Source organism: Haemorhous mexicanus, chromosome 1, assembly GCF_027477595.1.
Source record: "Haemorhous mexicanus isolate bHaeMex1 chromosome 1, bHaeMex1.pri, whole genome shotgun sequence".
In the NCBI taxonomy this organism is placed as follows: domain Eukaryota; kingdom Metazoa; phylum Chordata; class Aves; order Passeriformes; family Fringillidae; genus Haemorhous; species Haemorhous mexicanus.
The window spans coordinates 118,605,204-118,625,692 of NC_082341.1; the positions used below are offsets into that span (position 1 = coordinate 118,605,204).

Genomic DNA, 20,489 nt, shown 5'->3' on the forward strand with positions numbered 1-20,489 from the left:
AATCAAGACTGTATGTGATAACTTATTTTCATAGACCTCATTTCTTCCATTTTTTTCCTGTCATCTCTACCTATGATTTGGGGTTTTGAGGAAGGTTTTTTGTTCGGTTTTTTTTGGGACATTTTTTGGTGTTTTTGTAAAATTTTATTTTACTTTGGGGAGTGGTCCACAAAAGAAATCTCTGAATTGCTTTTAAGCATCTCTGAGGTTGGTTTTCTAGATAAAGGACTACAGGAGCTTTTTGTCTTCTGACCCTACACCGTATTGCCAGGGCATTGCCTTAGAAGTACACAAATTTGTTCTTCATGCTTTGTGATGATTTGAATAGCATGGGCTTTCTGACAATGTCCCTCATTCTGGAGAAGCTTTTTGTAGCCTGAATGTGGTGATAAACACATCATGGTTGAGGGAGATGGAAGCTGAGCAGCAGCCCCAAGACCAGAGTTGGCTTTGCCCCAGCACAGATGACTGCCTCTGGAAAGGGAACAAAACAAGTCACAAAGTGCCAGATGTTGGTGGTTCACAGACTAAAAAAAGCTTGGGAGCATTTTATTTGAACTCTTAACTAAAGAAAGAAGGGGTGGAAAAGGGGTGAAGAAAAACCTGACTCTGAGACCTGACTCTGAGACTGATAACTTTGGCCTGATAAATATTGTAAAGAAAAGAAAACACAGCATGTAGTTTCATCATTATGTTAAATAATCAGTATTTGTTACTCTGCCCAGCTCCCTGATTTTTATTTCAGCAAGTTTTACTGCAGCAGGAAACTTTTATTTGCCTCCAGCCCCCAAGATCTGGTGAGTTATCAATTATTGGGCTGCACTTCAGCAATTGCTGATGAATCTTTTATAATTTTATCACCTTTTTGGTGTAGTTTTACTGGATGGCTTCCGTATTTCAGTCACAAAATTTTTCTTAGGAGAATTGCGAAGTTTAAGTGGCAGTTACATATAATTCAGTCATATAATCTGACAGCTTTAATAGTGAGCTAAAAAAACCAGCAGCAGATGAGAAACCATTTAAAGGTGTGAGCATGCATACAATGTCAAATCTGACAGAAGGAAAAAGCAAAATAACTTGATTCTATTTCCATCAGGTAGGAGGAGGAATGATGCACCAGGACAGACTAGAGGTATAAGAAGAAACCTCACCGTGCCCTACAATGTTCTTCAAATGTCAGAGGGCTTGCCCAGGAAACCTTCATTGCGTGTTGAAAACAGTAAAGATTTGCTATGATGTCTCACCATGGCAAAGCTAAAAATTTGAACTAATTTTTGAAGCTTGTCAGGAAGATCTTAACTATCCTACAGTTTTGTTGTGTTTTTATTAAAGATCTGCCTTGGAGAAAAAGAATTTCATAAGTTAGCGATCTTAACAGGGAAGATAAAATCAGACATTTCTATTTCAGCATTTATAGGCTGAAGAGCACTCAAGTCTTTCAGAAGTTTTGATCAAGTTTGGACAGCTGCATTTTGTATTGCAGCTACTTCTGTTCTGTTGCTAATTTTTTAGTCTTGAAAGTGGATTCCTTTCCCCTAACAATTTAAATGTCCTTCCAATTCTCATCTTAGAATAGCAAAGTAAATGAGGAATTATGGAACTAATTCCCAAAATAGCAAGCACAGAGTCTAATATAAGCCCAAAACGTTTGTAAGAACCTACTGAAATTAATGGACTTAAAATAATTTCTAAGTTCATCAGACTGATGAGGCTGGACAGTCTCTTTCACAAATAGACAAAAAAAAAAAAAACCAACAAGAAATGTGATTAATCAATTGAAGTTCAGTGAATTTTCTATTACCAAAAACCCCAAACCCTGAAGACAAATAAAACATGCACACAGGGCTAGTTGCTGGATTTATTTATTTATTATTATTCAGCTACTGCTTTTGCTGCTCTTCAATTACCCTTGTTATACTTCGCACATACTGTACTAATTAACTTCACACACACACATATATAAACTTGGGTTTAGAACAAGCTGTCTTTTCTTTTGTTTAAAAAAAGCTCTTGGTGCCAATCATGTTTTCAAAAAGCTTAGAACTGATTTCTAAGGCCTGCATGGTCTGCTGTCCTTCCAGCATGCTGAGGTCTAACACTTATTCACACTGATGCAGTGCCAGAACTCAGCTGCTCCCAGGGAACACAGGGCAGAGAGACAGTTTGCTCTGTGGCACACAAGCTCATCTTACTGGGGTGATTTTGAATTGAAACCAGCAAGATGTGATAGACACAGGTTGTTTTCTTGCTGAGTAATGCAGAGCAGAAGATGCTGTGCTCATGTTCTTTCATAACAACTTCCCAGTGCTCCAGTCCTACCTCACAGGATTCTTTATTTCTCCAAATACTGAGTTTGCAGAAGCCTGCCAACTGTGGCTAAATCAAAACAATCTGAAGCTTTGCCACAGGCCTTGCTCACTGATGTGAAACTCTGCTTTGATACTACCACAAACAAAGGACAGATAATAAATACTAAAAAAACCTGATAGAAGACACCACAAAAACAACCAAAAAAAAAAAAACCTTCAAAACACAACAACAACAAAAAAACACCAAAAAAAAAGACTGAATGGAAATAATTGCTCCTCTGATCTCAAAAATATAATGCAAAAGGAAAGAGTAGGAACTGTGTTTTTCAGCTCTAGAGAAAAGACATTGAAGTGCTCACACATGGAAAAGATCACCACAGGAGACAGAAAATGTTGTGTTACATTTTGGGCAGGAAAATAATCAAAGGGTTTTTGATTGTGACAAAAGGTCAGGGTTCGAAGAACAGATTTTATTTAGCAAATTGTCTGGAGAGGGTGTGGTTCTGCCATCACTAGAATGTTTTTGAAAGAATTCATGCAAGACTGATAAGATTGACAGAATTTGTGAAGATTAGAATAGAGAAGTCTGATCTTGATGTCACCTGGCAATTTTATTCCTTTCCACCCAAAAATTAGATCTATTAAACCAACATCATGGAAGGAGCGTCTCAACTGAATATTTTTGAACTCCTTCATATCTGCACATTGCGCTGGTAAATAAGTCAGTGCCAAAGGTAGAAAATTAGTGCATTGCAGAAGCTGTAGCCTTGCTCCACTGTTGAGCTGTTTTCTCTACTGATTGATGAGGCAGTCCTGCAAACAGAATTATGTGGTACTTTTTTCCCCATGAAGATGATGGAAGTTCTTCAAAACTGAGCCAATTCTCCACTAGAATGGATCTTTCTCAAATAGATTTAATCCACAAGAAGAAATTCAGGCATGGATCAATTGAATAGAGAAGGTACACTACTTGTAGGGTCATTATGATGAAATCTCAGTTCTAAGTGACAATTCATGAAGTCATTTTCTCCTTTGTTGCTCATCTAGATCACCAGATCATGATACTGAGATATAGCAAAGAAACAATTATGACTTAAACTGCTCAAAGAAAATTATATATGACTTCTAACCTGGACAGCAGGAACTGCTTGAAGTATCCAGAAGGAAACGCAGTCAGAGATATTCTGTGTGCACAGAGAATGATTACAAATCAGTATCTTCTCGTGTGCTATGAACATGCCTAATGACCACCCAGTATAACTGTTTGTTAGCAGGCACAGCTCCACCAGAGGTAATGGGGTCACACTTCACTGGCCAAGAGCTGGATTTGGCCTACAGGTTTTAATGGCCCCCAGAGAATCTGCAGTGGTTGTCAGTCTAAACTTTCCAATCCTGACAGCCCCACCTTACTGAAGTTATTCCTAACACTTCTCATTTCTGTTTGCTTTGAGCTGAAAGGAAGATGGTCTGTGCACCTGCTGAGACATTGAGACACATGCTGTGGCTTGGAATTAGCCACACAAAACCAGAATTTCTAAGTTTACAGAAGTCAGCTATAAACTTATAAAGCCCTCTGACTGCCTTTCTGGGAAACTGATATTATAAAAGGGGAAAATAATTTAACTGCTGTATATGAAACCTGATGTCTTTTGGATTCCTTTTCCTACACCAATATCAGCAATGAACACCTGATAGAAGAGGCAAGTTGTTTATAGATGTGCTGTACAGACAGCTACAATTGCCTCAGTATTGACAGCAGTTCACATAAACGCATCAGGGATTAAATAGCCCCCAAATCTATTTCTTCAGCCGCCAGGAGAGAGGAAAAATGCAAATTCCTCCTAGTCAGATTTCTATTATAATCACATTTTTACCCTGCACAGTCAAAAAACCCCAAGACACTCACTCCACAGAATAAAGTTATTGCTAAAGTTAGGGGATCTTTTCCTTGGGAGAAGAAGGTGTCCCCTTGAACCAGTGATAAACTGAAAGGAAGGGAGTGGGTACAAACACCACGGCACATGCATTGTGATAAAATTTTTGTACACATTTAGGTAGTGTCACCCCCAGAACTTGCATGTAAGCAATTAAGTACCTGCAAAGCCCCAGTGGGGAAGAACTCCCCAAGAACTTTCTAGAAACTCAGAAGTGGGGCACCTCTGTCATACTGCTGCTACAGTATGGGGAATAAGCACATTGAGTTTCCAAAGCTGCATTCACTTTAAGAGAACTGTGCTTAAAACTAGGTCACAAAACCTGGCTCAAATGCTAGCTTCTAATAAACTCCATAGCAAAAGTGACATTTTCATTACTTGGATTGTGAAACTATAGGCAAAAAAAGGGAAGCAGAGCTCCATTATGAGCCTGCAGCATAGTATTCATGTTATTCTCATGGGAGTACACAAGTGTGTGAGCACATTTTTATCTCAGATATTTCTGTAAAGGAAGTCAAGAATCACAGAGAACCATACTCTGTATGGTGAAGCATCCTTTGCTATATAATGTAGATAGTAATATGAAATAATGTAAGACAGAGTGCTACAAAAAAATCATAGCCATAATGAAGCAGAGGTGCTTTGCTTGTCCTTTTTCATGTATTTACCTAATAATTTATTTGCTTGGATTTTGAGGTTTGTGCTGTCCTGCTGATCTAGGTAATTATGCATCATAATATGGGAGAATCAGAGCCAGGCTGTGTTTATCTGTCTCCATGATACCAGCTCATCGAAAAAAAACCAGTAATGACAGTTTGCCAAAAGATGAATTTATTATGCTATTAGTAATTTATTAGTAATTATTGATAATGTATGTAGTCAGTCCTGCCTGTAGCATTAAAAAAAAAAGAAGTTCTTTACACTTCTGATTTTGGACATGCAGAAGTTTTGTCAAATGGATTACAAGTTCATAAAATTCTCCCATTGAAAAGACAACGAAAATGAAACTAAAGTTAGATTTTATACCATGTACTTTTGGGAAAAAACCACCAATAATCAGGAGCTCTGAAGATTGCCTTCCCAGGGTTATATTCCAATTTTTTGCTAGCACTGTGTGAAGGAGTCAAAGTGTCAGGCAGAACCAGAACTACTCTGCATCCATCTTTCTTCTGAATCCCGCATCCCATGAAAAATGTGTTTCCCTGGCAAGTTCCCAGAATCATAGATTAGTTTAGGCCAGAAGGGAACTTAAAGGCCACCTAGTCCATCCCCCCAGCAATAAGCAGGGGCACCTTCCATTCGATCATGTTGCTCGGAGCCTGATGTACAGCATCACGCTGCCCCCGCCCCGTGCGAGACAGTCCCGGGGCCAGGCAAGAGCTGAGTACTGAGCTCTCATCCCCAGCAGCAGATGCCGCCTCCAGCTGGGATCTCTCTCCTCATTGCCGCGCTGCCGGACCGCGGGAGGAGATGTGAGTCCAGGTAACCGCACAAACCTCTTTGCAATGCTCCAGCTTCCGACTCTTAAACCATGCTCTCTGCTGTTCGCGTTACCTTGTTTCTTGCTGCCCAGATCGAGTCGGACACGGCCGTAACTCAGAATCCAGCAAAGGAGCGGTGCCGGCACATCCCTCCTGCACGGACTCGGCAGCGCATCCCGCCGCTCCGGGAGCCGCGCCGGCGCGGCCGGGCTGGAAGAGGTCAGTGCACCCTTGCTCCCCCTTCACAGAGCTCTCTCCAGTCGGGAAGGGGGGTGCGTTTTGATTTTCGGGGAGCACACCGAGGGCACCGGCTCCCTTCGAGAGCAGGACCCCCACAGTCCTCGCAGCCCCGACCCAGAGGCGCGGCCGAGCGAGGGCGAGGAAGGCGACCGGGCAGCGCCTCTGGGTTCCCAGGACAGCGCTGTCCCCCCGGGATGGCTGGGCACTTCGGGGGAGCCCGAGGCTGAGCGCTGTCCCCGAGCGGCCCTCCCACGATGTGGGACGAGGGAAGGGCAGCCGCTGGGACACTTGGCTGCTGGCTAAGCCCTTGGTGATCTTCCTTTGCTGCCATCAGGGTGCCAGTGGGAAGCTTATGTGAGATTTTGGTGATTGGACATACCAGAGGAGACAGCCTTGCGAAGAGCAGACGTCTCAACTATTTTTCCTCACTTCCAGGTCATCCTCACCACCAGTGAGCCTAGCCATCCTCTCCTGTAGCCATGGAGAACTCTTCCCTCCCTGAAATCAATTCCTCATGTGCAGACTGCACTGGAAGAGGACAGGGGAGTCTGAATATGTCCACTACTCCAGTAAGCCCCAGGTACTACATCACAGTGCCTGTCATCTACTCTGTCATCTGTGCCGTGGGACTGACAGGCAACACTGCTGTCATCTATGTCATCCTCAAAGCACCAAAGATGAAAACAGTAACCAATATCTTTGTCCTCAACCTGGCCATTGCTGATGAGCTCTTTACCTTGGTGCTGCCCATCAACATTGCTGACTACCTGCTCCTGCAGTGGCCCTTTGGAGAACTCATGTGCAAGCTCATCATCTCCATAGACCAATACAACATTTTCTCCAGCATCTACTTCCTCACTGTCATGAGCATTGACCGCTACCTCGTTGTGGCGGCCACCACCAAGTCCAGGAAGGTGTCCTACCGCACCTACCGAGCAGCCAAGATCGTGAGCCTCTGCGTGTGGTCCTTTGTCACCATCATCATCCTGCCCTTCGCCGTCTTTGCCAAGATACACGAGGAGCAGGGGCGCTCCCACTGTGTCTTCGTGTTCCCCCACCCTGAGAGCGTGTGGTGGAAAGGCAGTCGGATCTACACCCTGATTTTAGGCTTTGTCATCCCAGTGTCCACCATCTGCACCCTGTACACCACCATGCTGTGCAGACTGAGACATGTGCAGCTCCACTGCAATGCAAAAGCTCTGGACAAAGCAAAAAAAAAGGTGACTCTGATGGTGGTTGCTATCCTGGGTGTGTGCCTGCTCTGCTGGACGCCTTTTCACCTTAGCACAGTGGTGGCCCTCATCATGGACATCCCACAAACTCCCCTCGTCATTGGGATTTCCTATTTCATCACCAGCCTAAGCTATGCCAACAGCTGCTTCAACCCTTTCCTGTACGCCTTTCTGGATGAAAGCTTCTGGAGGAGCTTCCGCAGACTGATCGATCGCAGAGCCACCTCATAAAGCCAACCCAGCCCTCTGTCCTGTCCTGTGTCCCTCTCACAGTCACCTGCATTTCCTGGGTGATTCCAGGCAGAGAGTCCTTTCTCTACAGTCTCATTGTGATGGCCCACAGGGCTTCAGGTTGTTGCACTACCCAAGACATGAACCGGGCTCGGGTGGATCTTTCTCACCTATCCTGCACTCATTTCCTTAGCATTGCCCTGTTTTTTTTGATAGTTTATTTGTTGGGTTTTTTAAATCCTTTTCTCTAATGCTCTTTCTGACCTGGGTTTGGAGCTCACAGAGCTGCTACAGGTCCCTTTTCTTTTCAAAGGTTTTGCTTTGTGAACTCAAGCCACATGACTGTCTAAATTATCAGTGATGTGTAAAGCTTAATAAAAGTGTGTTACCAAGTGTCTTGCTTAACAATACCACAGCCTCTTTCCTACCTACAGGACCTGCTTACCAAAGTCTTGCAAACTTAGCAACAACTCCAAAGGATAAGGAATTAACAAAGGTATAGACCTCATTTCATTTTAAAGGAGAGTAAGATAAGGCAGTCAAAATCAATGATAACATGTAAGAGAGATATCAGTCTGAACTTTAAAAAAAAAAGAGCAACCCTTCCCTAGTGAATAAAAGCCACAGATATGGGTTTGAAGCTGCTTGCTGCAGAAAACAGCTTGACAGTGTACTTGGTAATAGTAGTTTGCAAAAAATGCAGCTTTTGTTTGTATCAGAAGTGGTGATTACTTTATTATTTGTCAAGTGTTTATGGGCTGTTGCACTTACAGGTATTTATTTTGTGGTCCTAGAAAACAGAATCAGAGGCTATCTTCAGAACCAGTAACCTTTTAAGGGTTTGAAAAGATCCTTCTGAAACATGGGAATATCCTGACTTCTTCCCTTAGAAATCACAAATAACTTGCAGGAGTTAGGCTACTTTTAAACTATCCCTCACATACTTCCACTTTTTGGTAAGATTTATTAGTGTTTCTCTTAAGAAGGAGAAGTGAAATAAAAATAAATTAAAAAAAAAAAAACAAACTCAAAACATAAGTGAATTTTGCCTGAAGGAGGAGAAAGAGGGTGAATGAAAGTTTCACTAGAATTCACATGTCCAAACACTGCATGAGGAGGTTTTTTGCTCCTATCTCATCTCCTCTTTTAGCCCTCTAAGGAAAATTGCAAAAATGTTAAGGACTGAAAAAGTATTTGCAATCAGTTAATATTTCTCTCCTTAGTGGTCTTCACTGCACTTCCCTGCAGCAGATTCTAAGTCAGTGTAACACCATTTTTGTTAGATATTTTCCCCTTCACTGAATACAGAGAGATAGGGAGATGTGGTTAAGGATTTGCATTTCCACCTACACAGGAGGTCCTGATGGCTTTCAGGAGGTGCATAAGGATTTGTATGGCACATGCAACTTGCTCCTGTGAGACTTGGCACCAGATCCTTTCCCACTGCTGCAGTTTAAAGTTCTGCCATAGACATATGGAAAGTTTCTTTCACTAAATCCTCCCAAAAAAACTCCAAATAAAAATTCTACTCACAGATTTTAGCAATTACGCATGCCTGATAATTTATAATAACATATAACTGGATTGATAAATAAATAATTTCTCCTTTTAAGACAATAATATTCCCTGAGACAGTCAGTGCTAAGTTCAACACCCAGTTTAGCTGTTGTAGAAATGGAAGGACTCCTTTGGGGAATGACAGTCTTGCTCTCTTTCACTGGGGGCTGAATGATCTGATTTCCATCAGACACAGAAGCTGGTGTTTGAAAGAGCAAGTCCAAAAGGTGTGGAGTATCCATATCCACACTCATAGAAAAAAATATGTTTCAAGAACCAGGGTCCCACACTTCATCTTTGGGCCTGAAACAAAAGGTAATTAGCTTTTCCCACCAGCTGCCTGGTGATCAGTCACTTGCCATGGAGAGAGAATTTAGTCTGTATGGACCAAGCAGCAAAATCTTTGTTTAGCCTGTTGCTACACACACCAGCCCTCTTGTATTCTTTAGTCATCACCTTCACAACAACATTATTTGCTTAATGACTACATACAGCTTAAAAAGTAAACAGTTCTATTCTCAGAAGAGACACATGCAGCACCATTGTGCTCTCATGGTTGTGATCTTGATCCTTCCCTGAAAACTGACAAATGGCAGTAAGATAAAATTCCCTGTCAAATAGTCACATTAGTGGCACAGATTTGAGCATTGCTTGTGGTAGTGACCACCAAAGTGCTTTGGTCATGCTGCTATGCAGCTGAATTTTTCTCATCCCCTGTCAGGGCTTCTTTTTACCCCAGAAATATCACTGAAACTTTGTAGCTTTGTTGTGCTTCTGAAAAACCTACTCTGTACCTATACATCAAATGTGTTTCTAAGATGCTGACTGGTAGTAACAGTAAGTTATGAGAACAGTCTTATTTCTACTCCATTTTTATCTCAATTTGAATACCAAAATTTTAACTGTTCCTGAACAATCTAATCTCATTCAAGTTCTTCAATAAATAAGCCACTTTCTAATCTATATCAATGTGGAGAGGGTTCTTCAAAATCTTTGCATGTCTCAGGAAATGGGAAAGCATTTTAAAATATGCCTTTCCTCTTAGACAATGTTTCATTTCATTGTCTTCCCCATGCTCATTTTTTGTTTTCCAAAGAGAAAAATATGAGAAGAACTGTCTATTAGCAAATTTCACTTTGAAGTGTCTTGGACTGCTTGTCTTTTTTCTATTAGAATCATAAAAATGCAAACAGAGCACCACTCATGGTGATGTTATCCATCAATAAATTCCTCCTCCTTCTGAAGCCACATCTTAGCTGTTCTTCATAGTAGGGTGAACTTCTGAGAAGAATTCACTGTTTCTCCAAGTGCCTGGACTTTTCCCAGGGTTGTTGGTCACAGAGCTGGCTGAGGCTTGAGCAAAGCCCAGCTCTGACAGGGGTGCTCAGCTCAGTTTCAGGCACTGGGCAGTGCCACCTCACACAGCTGTGCTGTCTGCAGTGCCTGTGATGTGTCTGGGAGCCTTTCACTCTGTGGGCATTGCAGACTGACATCCACTTGGAGGAGGAAGTTGAGCCTGGAGAGCCTGGGAAGGGTTCTGATTGTTAAGCAATGCTCCCTCTCATCTTGCAGGGCTTCAGTATGGGAACACAATACTTAGTTCTTCTCTCAGCATATATGCCCTTTTCATTTGGGAGACAGAGCATTCTGTCAGAGCCTAAATGTGACCCAAACCAACATTCAGCAGGAGAGAGAGAGGTACAATTTTCAATACTGCTGGCAGCAAGGATGACTTGGTGTGGTATAGAAGCTGAACTTCAGCTCCCAGAATGGGAATAGGTGATAAAAAATAAAAATAAATTTGCTCTCCTTAAACATTTATTTTTTTATTTCTGGAGGAGGAAATAAAAACGCCTCTGTTCAGCCCATGTTTAACCAGCTATAATGAACAGTGGTACCTTGTGAGACAGTAGAGTTGCTGTAGGGCAATATTTTTTATATGTGGAAGTATTTTATATGTATGAAAATTAATAAAGTAAAAATGAATCCGTTTTCCCCTCAGCATAGCTATAACTTGCAACTGATATTGCAGATATTTGTTATAGACTTCCAGAGGAAAAGCAGAAAAAAACCCAGAAAAACTGATTACGTAAATAAATAAATAGAATAGAATTAAATTTTCTGGCTGCTCATGCTTCATGCTTCCCCTCTGTTTGTACCACCCTGAATGGTGTTAAATTCAGCATTTTGAACTTTTGACCACTGCTTAAAAGCATGCAGCAAATATGGGGGGGCAGGTTGGGGTTCTTGGGGAGGAACAAGGTGGAAGGAGTAGCCAGGGCTGTATTCTCAGGGCTGTGGTTAGTTAGAGTCTGAGGAGCATACACCTGTATAATACCTGATGCCTTGCTCTGAGGAAAGCAGGGATGGGAAAAATTCTGGGACCCAAAAGGGTGTGAGCCTTGGATGAGCACAAAGGATAACCACAGGTGTTTGCTGGTTTGATTGCAGAAAAGCCTCATAAACCAAGGTGAGGAGAGTTAAGGAAAGAACTGTGTAGTTTCTTTTCTGCTTAAGTCACCATTCAGCTTCTCACATGCCAAAAAAAATGATTAAACAGAACCAGGCCTCCAGCTTGTGGCAGACTGTCAGCACCAAATCTTCTCAATGCCTTGACTTGTAAAAGACATGCACAGCTTTTCATGGACATCTTCCTATAGTTTCTATACAGCAAGCTATAGAGCCAGAGGATAACACTGTGTGCGATTTTCAAGCACCCCTTCAGCCAGGAACCCGAGTCCATGTGTCCCTTGGTGGCTGAGACACTTCCTGGGAGCTCTGGTTAAAGACATCTGGCAAAACAGATACTCCATCAGGACCACGAGTTTTCTATAAATTTTGTCTAAAAATCACCCTGCATACTTTCACAGCAATAGCATTTTTGCTTGGCTACTCCTGACCCAGAGGCCCCAAACTCAAAGCTGATGCTGACCACCACTCCTGTGTTTCCAGTTCCAGAATGTTTCCAATTCCTGCTTCTTTTTTATTAATGAAAAAGATACTTTTTTTCTAAGTACAGAGCAAAATCTTCCACCCTTTTCTTGTACTTTGCCAAAATAAGTATGCCCATTTTAAAAAAACGTTAATACTCTATTTTTAAGTCTAATACTTTAGGAATATTTTAATCGTAAGGACTTTATTTAAATAAGAATACACTAATTTTACTGAGTTATATTTGAGCAGATGGACCTTTTCTCTATGAGTTCAGAAGTTCTGGAATTTTCAGAGCCTGGAAATAAAGTAAACATTCCTTTTCCAGAGACTATTCCCATGAGGCTCCCTTCAATGGCATGACATCCAAAATCTTAACAAAAAAAAAAAATTAATTGCTGATTAAACATAAGGGGAAAAAGGATCTTCTATTCACCCAGTGAAGACAGCAGATGAAAGAGCAGTTTATAGGTTTGAATTTAACAGACCAACATTTAGTCTAACATTGATGCTGTTGTCTAACACACACAGCACAACTTGCAGCTGGCCAATGCCCTGTGAGTGTTCACATGTACAAAGTAGAAAAGTTAGCATTAAAAGACTGTGATTCTTTTGCTCATCCTGGTAAGCTGCTTGTATGAGCAGCCCAATCATGACAGGGAAATAATTCTGTTCTTAACCCTGTCTGAGGGCTGATTGCTCACCAGTGTCAGTAAGGATCTTTCAGACAAACCCATCCCAGTTACAGTGCTTCCCAGCCCCCTCGGCTTGTTTGCCCTCTTTCTGCTTCAAAATAGTTCCACTGTGGACAGTAGAATTTTTTTTTTTCTCAACAGAGCAAGACTTTAACATTTTGCCAATTTAAAGCATGAAAGCAGCATGAGGCAACATCTTTTTCTGCTTTACAAAGTAAAAGAAAAATAAATTCTGCATAAGTTTTATATATTTTCCATTTTCCCCATCTTCATTCCTAGTCATCCTTAGGAAGCCTGAAGAAGACACACAAACTACCAACTTACTGCTATTTGAAGCTCCACAAATGCTTCCAAAATCTTTTTCTACTCACAAAACCTTTGTACCACCAGAGGGAGTTCAAAGACAAATTATTCAGCAGATGTACTGAGCAGAAATGTATTTGGGCTGTCATGCCTGACACTAAGCATGCATTTTTCCATGTAAGGTGTCTTTTCCTCAAATTTTGTTCAAATTCACCATGCAAGGATAAACAGAATTATAATAACATAGCTTTAATAAAGGTCAGCATTTTCTAGAGGCACAATCCTAAGCTTGCTTGCAATTTTCCTGTTTCTTTTTAAACATCCACTTCCAGAGTACAGTTAGAATTCTCACCGTGAAGAATGGTGTTTGGATGCAGCTGAAGACACAGCAGGTCCTGCCCATTCCCACTTCCAGTTAGTCAGCCCTCCAGAGGGACTGGTTTGGGGGAGAACTGGGCAGGTGTCCCTGACACAGAGAAGAAGCTGTGCCAGTTTGCAGAGATCAACTCTCCTGCACACCATTCCTCAAACCAGGGCAGCCCTGTGGAGCCCCAGCAGCCTCTGGGCAAGGATTTGTGTGTCTCTGTACTCTGCTTCACACTATTTTCATTAGCTAGAAATTTTTTCCCCATTTGCCTTTTTCCTGTCCCTGGTTCCTATTATGCCCAGATTGTATTTAATATTTTGGATACTTCCCCTCCTTGCAGCTTTCAGCCCCGAGATGGCGCTGGTTCTTCACTGATAAGCCTTCACTGTTTTCCTAAACCAGAGTTAAAGACTTTGAAAAAAAAAATGCTCCCAAGAGTTAATTTGGACACTGTGTTAGAGGATGGTACAAATTAGCAAGGGGAAACAAAAAAATACCATTTATTTTATTGTAAAATATATATAAAATAGCATGAATTATTATACTTTTTTTTTTTTTTAATGGAGATTAGTACTTTTTAACAGGCATTGGTTGAACAAAGCATGCTGAAATCATAGGAGTAGTTTGGGTTAAACCTAAATTAAAATTCATTTATGCTCCCAGATTCAAGTTTTAGTTCAGACACTAGGCAGATCAGTAAGGGAAGAGATTCTCAACTAAAATTCTCAAGTCCTTAAACAAAACTGGGGATTTTCTTTCGAGAAGATATGTCCAAAATATTCAATTTTTAAGGTGTATATTGAGGAAAGAAAAGCTGTATGATTCTAATAAGGAGGGAGTAGCTTAATAATTTAAATATTTGGCAGAATTCTTGGGAGCTGTAGGTAGTGCAATGGGCTTGGATACAGTTAGTGTGATTATCCTAAATGAATAGCCAACAGTTTAAGATGTCTTTATAGAATGTTACAGGCTCAGGTGTTGCTAGTCCCCTCCAATACTGCAGTGTATGTTTATGTTTGCTATTGAATGGAAGACATACAACATGCCCCTGTGGCAGCAGATCCCTGTGGGAGGAAATCTGGGCTTACCCTGCTGGGTAAGCACTCCTCAGCCCTGCTCTGAGGTGTTTTCCTTCTGCATTACACCCCTGCCTAGTGAGGCTAACTCAAATCAATGGGAAAATGTTAAAATTGTGGAGGTGCTGGTTGATTTATTTACTGCTGGCACTGTGGTAGCATTGAGATCCTAACTGGTCTGGGTTATCATGGTAGACATTCATCCACCTACAGAAGAGTAAAAACTGCACAAGAGAATTTTGCAAATGAAGAGATTTTACTTTTCTGGGGACACTGGTCTCCTGGAACACCGAGAGGACCGTGAGCCTGCTTCCCTCCTTGTCTCAGGAGAGGCATGTTCTTCCCAAGGTGTATTTTTCATTTCAGCATTATATTCACCTTAAAACTGAAGCTGAAAAATTGCACATGGGCTTTTATGCCTCATTTGTTGAACCTGTGTTACAAAATGGATCTTCCTTATTCCTAAAGAAATACAAGGCTGGTTTCTGGTTGGCATAGTGACATAGGAGCAGTATGCTCTATAAAACCACCATGTGATTTATATTAGGCACCTATAGAAGCTATTGTCTTCATGTTTCATGAGCCTTAGAGTTTGACATTTGTTCTCTGTGATGGGCTAAAGCTGCTCAACTATCAGCAAGACCTAGTGTGATAGATCATTGTTGGTTTCTGGTGCCGCAACATGTGATGGGAAATTTGGACAACTAAATATGTAAACTTATTATGAAGAGAGGAAGCACCTAGCTCTCATTTTTGGACATACCTTGACCATTTTAAAAAAACTAAACCCAAACCTAAAAAACCTCACCAAACTTATCTTCTAAGGAGCACTGAAGTATTGAAAGGAAAAGATTCAAAAGATGATGATTTTTTCCTTCTTCTTAAGTTTTGATACTTCTCTGATATGCTTGTCTGTTCACAAAGGCTGTATGTGGTAAAGAGAATTCTAAAATGCTAAACATCTCAAAAACTGCTATTCCCAAAAAACTTAGAGCAAACTTCAACTCTGTAGACAAACTTTATTGGTGTGATGAAGAGTTCTGCTGACTCTTACTTAAAATACACTAAAATCAAAAACACAGCAAGAAATATCCCCTAGCTAAATTAATCCTGGTAGAAATAACTTAGAATACTTCTAAATAAACCAAGTTAAACCAGAATATATGACTGAAGAACCAATGCAGAAATCACTCTAGTAGGCCCCACTGTAGTTAGTAAACATGTTTTGATTTTTTTTCCCTATATCAATTACTGGGCTCTTATTCAAGGTTGATTAAATCTGAGATGACCAGTTTCCATCCTCTGTGACCAGACAGTAAATGAAGTGGGTCTCAGTGGCTATACTACACATTTAATTTTTTTCCCATGTTTTTAAGAACCACTTCCAATTAGTCACAGTACTACAGTCAGAAGAATTCAAGAAAAAAAAAAAAAAATCCATTGCAAAATGCTGGAACAAATTCACTATTTCAGACTTAACCATTTTATATCAAACCAATGGTCTCTTATGTCAAGTAGTCTGTTTTTAATGGATCTTAAATGATCTCTCTTGATGTGGTGATGTACAGCTGTTTTCAAGGACATTATTACATAATGTGTGTGGGCAGGTAGCAAACATTGCTACCTGTCAGAATTAACTGTGGCAAGGCAGAAATAGAAACTTTTACAATTCCTTCTATTTTTTGTACAATGAGAGCATACAGTGGGCCAAATAGGATTCTCATGGACTGGGTGTTCTGCAAAACACTGACTACAAAATTTTGGTCATAAATACAATCAAATCTAGTCTCTTCAAGAAAAAGAAATGAGTGGGCAAAGGAAGAAGTTCTAAAGTATCTTAAGGGTAGGAAAAGCAAAGCAAATACAGAAATTATGGATAAGCCTAGATTTATTTCCAAAATATGGCCTGAAAATTCAGAAGAAAAATTATAAAAGAGAAAACAAAAGCTCTCTAGCAAGACAGAACAGGTCAGCAGATGATCCCACTTGCTGCACATCCACAGGGCCCAACTCTTTTCACCAGTTATAATTGTTCAGGGAAGGAATGTGTTCCATCCACTCACCAGCTGCTTGAGTGAGGAAGAATAAGGAAATTCCTAAAGCAAGAATGAGTACCTATTCTAGTTTATCATGGAATTTGAAAGACAAATGGACTTATATATAATGCCATTATTTATCCAATATATTACTTTATTTAATCAGCACATACATGCTACATTAGATTAACTCTTCAAAACAGCTCTGCAGTTAAGACAGATCTCACATTCTACTCTGGAGGGTCCAGGTTCTGCTGGTTTTGCTCCAGTTCAGGAGTTGTTCACTGAGGATGTTAAGTCAGGACCTTCTTTTCCTTCTGTGCTTACCTCTGCCCCATCAGTCATCCCGACAATCTCTCTTTACAAGCTCAATAGTGCTCTGCAAAAATAATTTCTTCTACTTTTTTAGGGTCTTTAGCATGTCCCTATCAGAGACCCAAACTTCACTGTGCATTTCCTCTTATTTTCTGAACTGCCTCAACCAAGTTTCTGCTACCACTAAAATGGGATGAATAACGTGTTCATTATTGAAGTGTCAGCTGCTCTTCTGTTCCTCTCTTGTCTGCTTTTAGGAGACTCCAGCACACTCTGCAAAACATTTCCCACTGTTCCTTCAAGAGGAATTTATAATTTATGGTGTGCTGCAAAACTTTCAGGAATTGCAGTCTACCTGCCAAGAAGTACACACCTGTCAGGGGTCATGAAGAAAAGCAAAGCAAAGCAAGGCAGCAGCATCAATGCTAATTCTTAGGGGATGGAAAAAGAAAATGTGGCATAAGTGAATAACTGCTTTGTTTGTTGTTAAAACGTATTTCTACTGAGAAAGAACTTGCAGCAATTTCTTAAAAGAGAATCTGACCCAAAGTAAGTGATTTTAATAGGAATGGGGAGAAGAATGTCTCTCAGATGCTCCCATGCTGGGGATGTTTCACACTGTCTAAGGAACCCAATGCAATTCTCAAACCAGGGTTATGAACCTCCTCAAAATGCAATAGTAAAATTACCAGATGCTATACTTGCATATATGTATAAATCATTGCTAAACACATAAATAAACAAAGAAATTTATGACACTAGATGAGGAATTTACAGTCCTAATTTCTTTTTTATGAGATTGAGGAGGAAAAAAAAAAAGAATATTATGAACAGAAGATGTGGCTAAGCACTAAAAGCTATAGTACTAATATGTACAAGGATTCAGCCAATATAAATAATTTACTAAACTAATGAGAATCATCCAAATCTTATGTAAAACTTCCAACCACTTTCCCAGCAATTTTGTTGCAATTAATACGTCCAAAAACTAGTGTTCACAGTACATTATATATATATATTATAACACAGCATGTTAATTCAATTGCTCCAAAGATAAATTTAAAAGTTTGGGCTTTTTTTACTTTCTAACAGAAGATTTTACTGGGAAATATTTTATTATTATTAAACAATAATATCCAATTTTATGTTTTTATTGCATGTTATATTTGTAGTACTGTAGCTACAATATGCTAAGTAGAAAACTATGGCTAAAAATGAATTTTCTGCATATATGGAACTCTGCTTACAAAAATGAAAAGCAACTGCAAGTGCCTGAGAAATTTATGCACTGTGTAATTACAAGGTGCTAGAAGTACAATTATAGACTTGCTAATAAGCTTTTCATTTCCTTCCCCTTTATTTTAAATATTGTTTCATCTTAGATGATTTCTTTCTTCCTTTCATAACAAGAGAAGGTTTTCCCAAATGAGGATTTTTATAGAGCTTTGCTATTTGTTTTGCAAGGGAATAAGTTTCCAGAAAATGTTTATATTGAGAAATAAGCTCTTACATAACAACTTGATTTTAAATAGAGTAAGTTTATGAAAACCTCCTAGAGCACCTCAGTTCAATGAAAATTAAATCAGAGCTGCTCATTACATTCCACTCCTTGGAATCAAATGTAGTTTGGACGGGAAGAAAACCACAACCAAACAAAATAACCCCCCGGTCTGTGAAATTATACATGCAAACCTTGGCTATATTTATCTGGAAGCAGCTACTTCACCACAGCCAGAGTAAGGATGATTGCTCTTTCCATCACTAACCTTAAGATCCGGGGGAAAAAAACAACTCTTCAGAGAAACAGGGAGCAACTGGAAAGAATTTGCTGTAGGAAGGATGATGAGCATACATAAAAAGCAAGGACAAAACCCAAAATAGGAATCCCTGGTACTGTCCTTTCATGCTCACTTTGTACCTTTTAGTGAATAAATGGTGCATTGCTTAAAAAGTCTCAACTGCAAGGAAGGACATGCAATTGAGGTGGTCTTTACAGTCTTATTCAGTTACCTGTCCAAAGGCTGCCTAATTCTACCTCTGTCCCAGTTTAAAGCAGAGGGGGCCTGCAGTAGGGATGTGCTAACAAAACGCCTCCCTGAGGAACCTCATCACCAGAGACTGTGTTAATCTACCACAAAACCAATGATTTCCTGGGTTGCAAATGGATGTTTCCCAATCTTACCAGAGTTTGACCTGTATCCAAGACTTTTCTTGTTTTCACTGCAGCTGTCATGTCTGAATGCAGAAACCCATCCTCAACAAATCTGCACTTTTTAGGAAGTTACTTCAACAAAAGTATTTCCAACTGCCTCCAACAAGGACTTTTTAAAAGCAATTTTATTTTTTCTGACTGTTTGCCTACATGGTAACAGAGATAAAAGAGCCATGTAGCACATCATACCTCCTGTATTGGTTATCAACACATCTTCACTAACATGAGCATGACAGGCAGCACCTGGTCTGAGCAGCAAGCTTGAACCACTAATGGATACAACAAAGACACATTGCAGGGCCAGAGTAATTTCTCTGTGGAAAAATACAAGAGTGAGCACAGCATTTTCTCACTTTGCAAATGGTCTCCCAAAGTAACAGCAGAAGCCAGATCCTTTCAGAAGTCATATGGTAATCAAGGGCAACATAGGCTTTGAAAAACACTTACCTCAGTAAACCCCCTGCAATGCTCTCTCAGGTCAGCTCATGCTGGGATCCCACAAATATTCCTTGCCTCTTTAAGAGTATGGCTTTGCCTTACAATAAAATTGCATGGTTTACTCTTTTCACAGCAGCAGTGTATATATATTTAACAACCTACTGAGACATCTGTATCCAAAATAAACTAATTGTAATAAATAGGAATTTTCATAAAAATGAGGCATATGTTGGCATTGTGTAGATATATATATATATATATATATATATGCACACACATTTCTGCCTCTGTCTCCAAAGCAACATCTGCTCAAAAGCTCTTTCAGCATGCAATACTGCGGTACAGCTGGGAACACCTTAATAACTTTCTGCAAAGAGCAGCTGAACTCTCTATAGCAAAAAAACTTCTCCATCTGAACCTATCTTACACACCTTTCCATTTCCCATGAAAATCCTAGTCAAACAGCGAAGGGTTTTTTTTTTTTTCTTCTGCACAGATCAGGAACTTTTGAAATATGCTAAACTGGAGAAATAACACAAACAAAAAACAATTCTGAGCATGTGATCAAAGTCATTTTTATTATCCCTCTCCTCTTATGACAGATACCTACTCAAAATTCAATGAGGTGAAAATGGACACATGCATGCCAAAAATCTAATCCAGAATAGTTGTAAAATTATAAATACTGTGAAGTACATTTCGAAGCAGAACTGTTGTTCAGGGTTGGAAAAGTGGGAATAAATAAATAGAAAAGGTCTGCTAATATGCTTTTATCAAGGTCTGTCCAAATTTTGAGGTTGCTTTTGCCATCCTCTGTGAACCAGCTTCTCAGGAGGGAACTCTGCCTAATCGAAAATACAATGACCAGATTCTGGCAACCTGCTTTAGCTGAGCTGAAGATGGAAATGTCTTTAACTGTACTTTCTTGAAGTACCAGCTAAGGAGTCATCTTGTTATCAAAAACCCTAAGAAGGAAAAATAATCTTTGCACTGACAGAAAGGCATTTCAAGTTACCTTATGGCTGTTATAGGCAGTTAATCACAATTTATATCAAGATGTTCACCTTTAAGAGGAAATATTTTCTCATTGAAATTTCCAAGAGACAGCATTTTATCCAAGCAGATGGGGGCT

General features: G+C 40.1%; 1 protein-coding gene across 1 annotated transcript; it reads left to right on the forward strand.

Moving 5' to 3' along the window:
- The first annotated feature begins 6,443 nt into the window (after positions 1-6,443).
- On the forward strand, positions 6,444-7,427 carry NPBWR1 (neuropeptides B and W receptor 1). Its single transcript, XM_059854999.1, has one exon. It carries the CDS (start codon positions 6,444-6,446, stop codon positions 7,425-7,427), a length of 984 nt encoding a protein of 327 aa, XP_059710982.1.
- Positions 7,428-20,489: the final 13,062 nt, after the last annotated feature.

What these genes read in the sequence shown, in the direction of transcription:
- NPBWR1 (XM_059854999.1), top strand. Translation starts at nt 6,444, where the DNA reads ATGGAGAACTCTTCCCTCCCTGAAATCAATTCCTCATGTGCAGACTGC.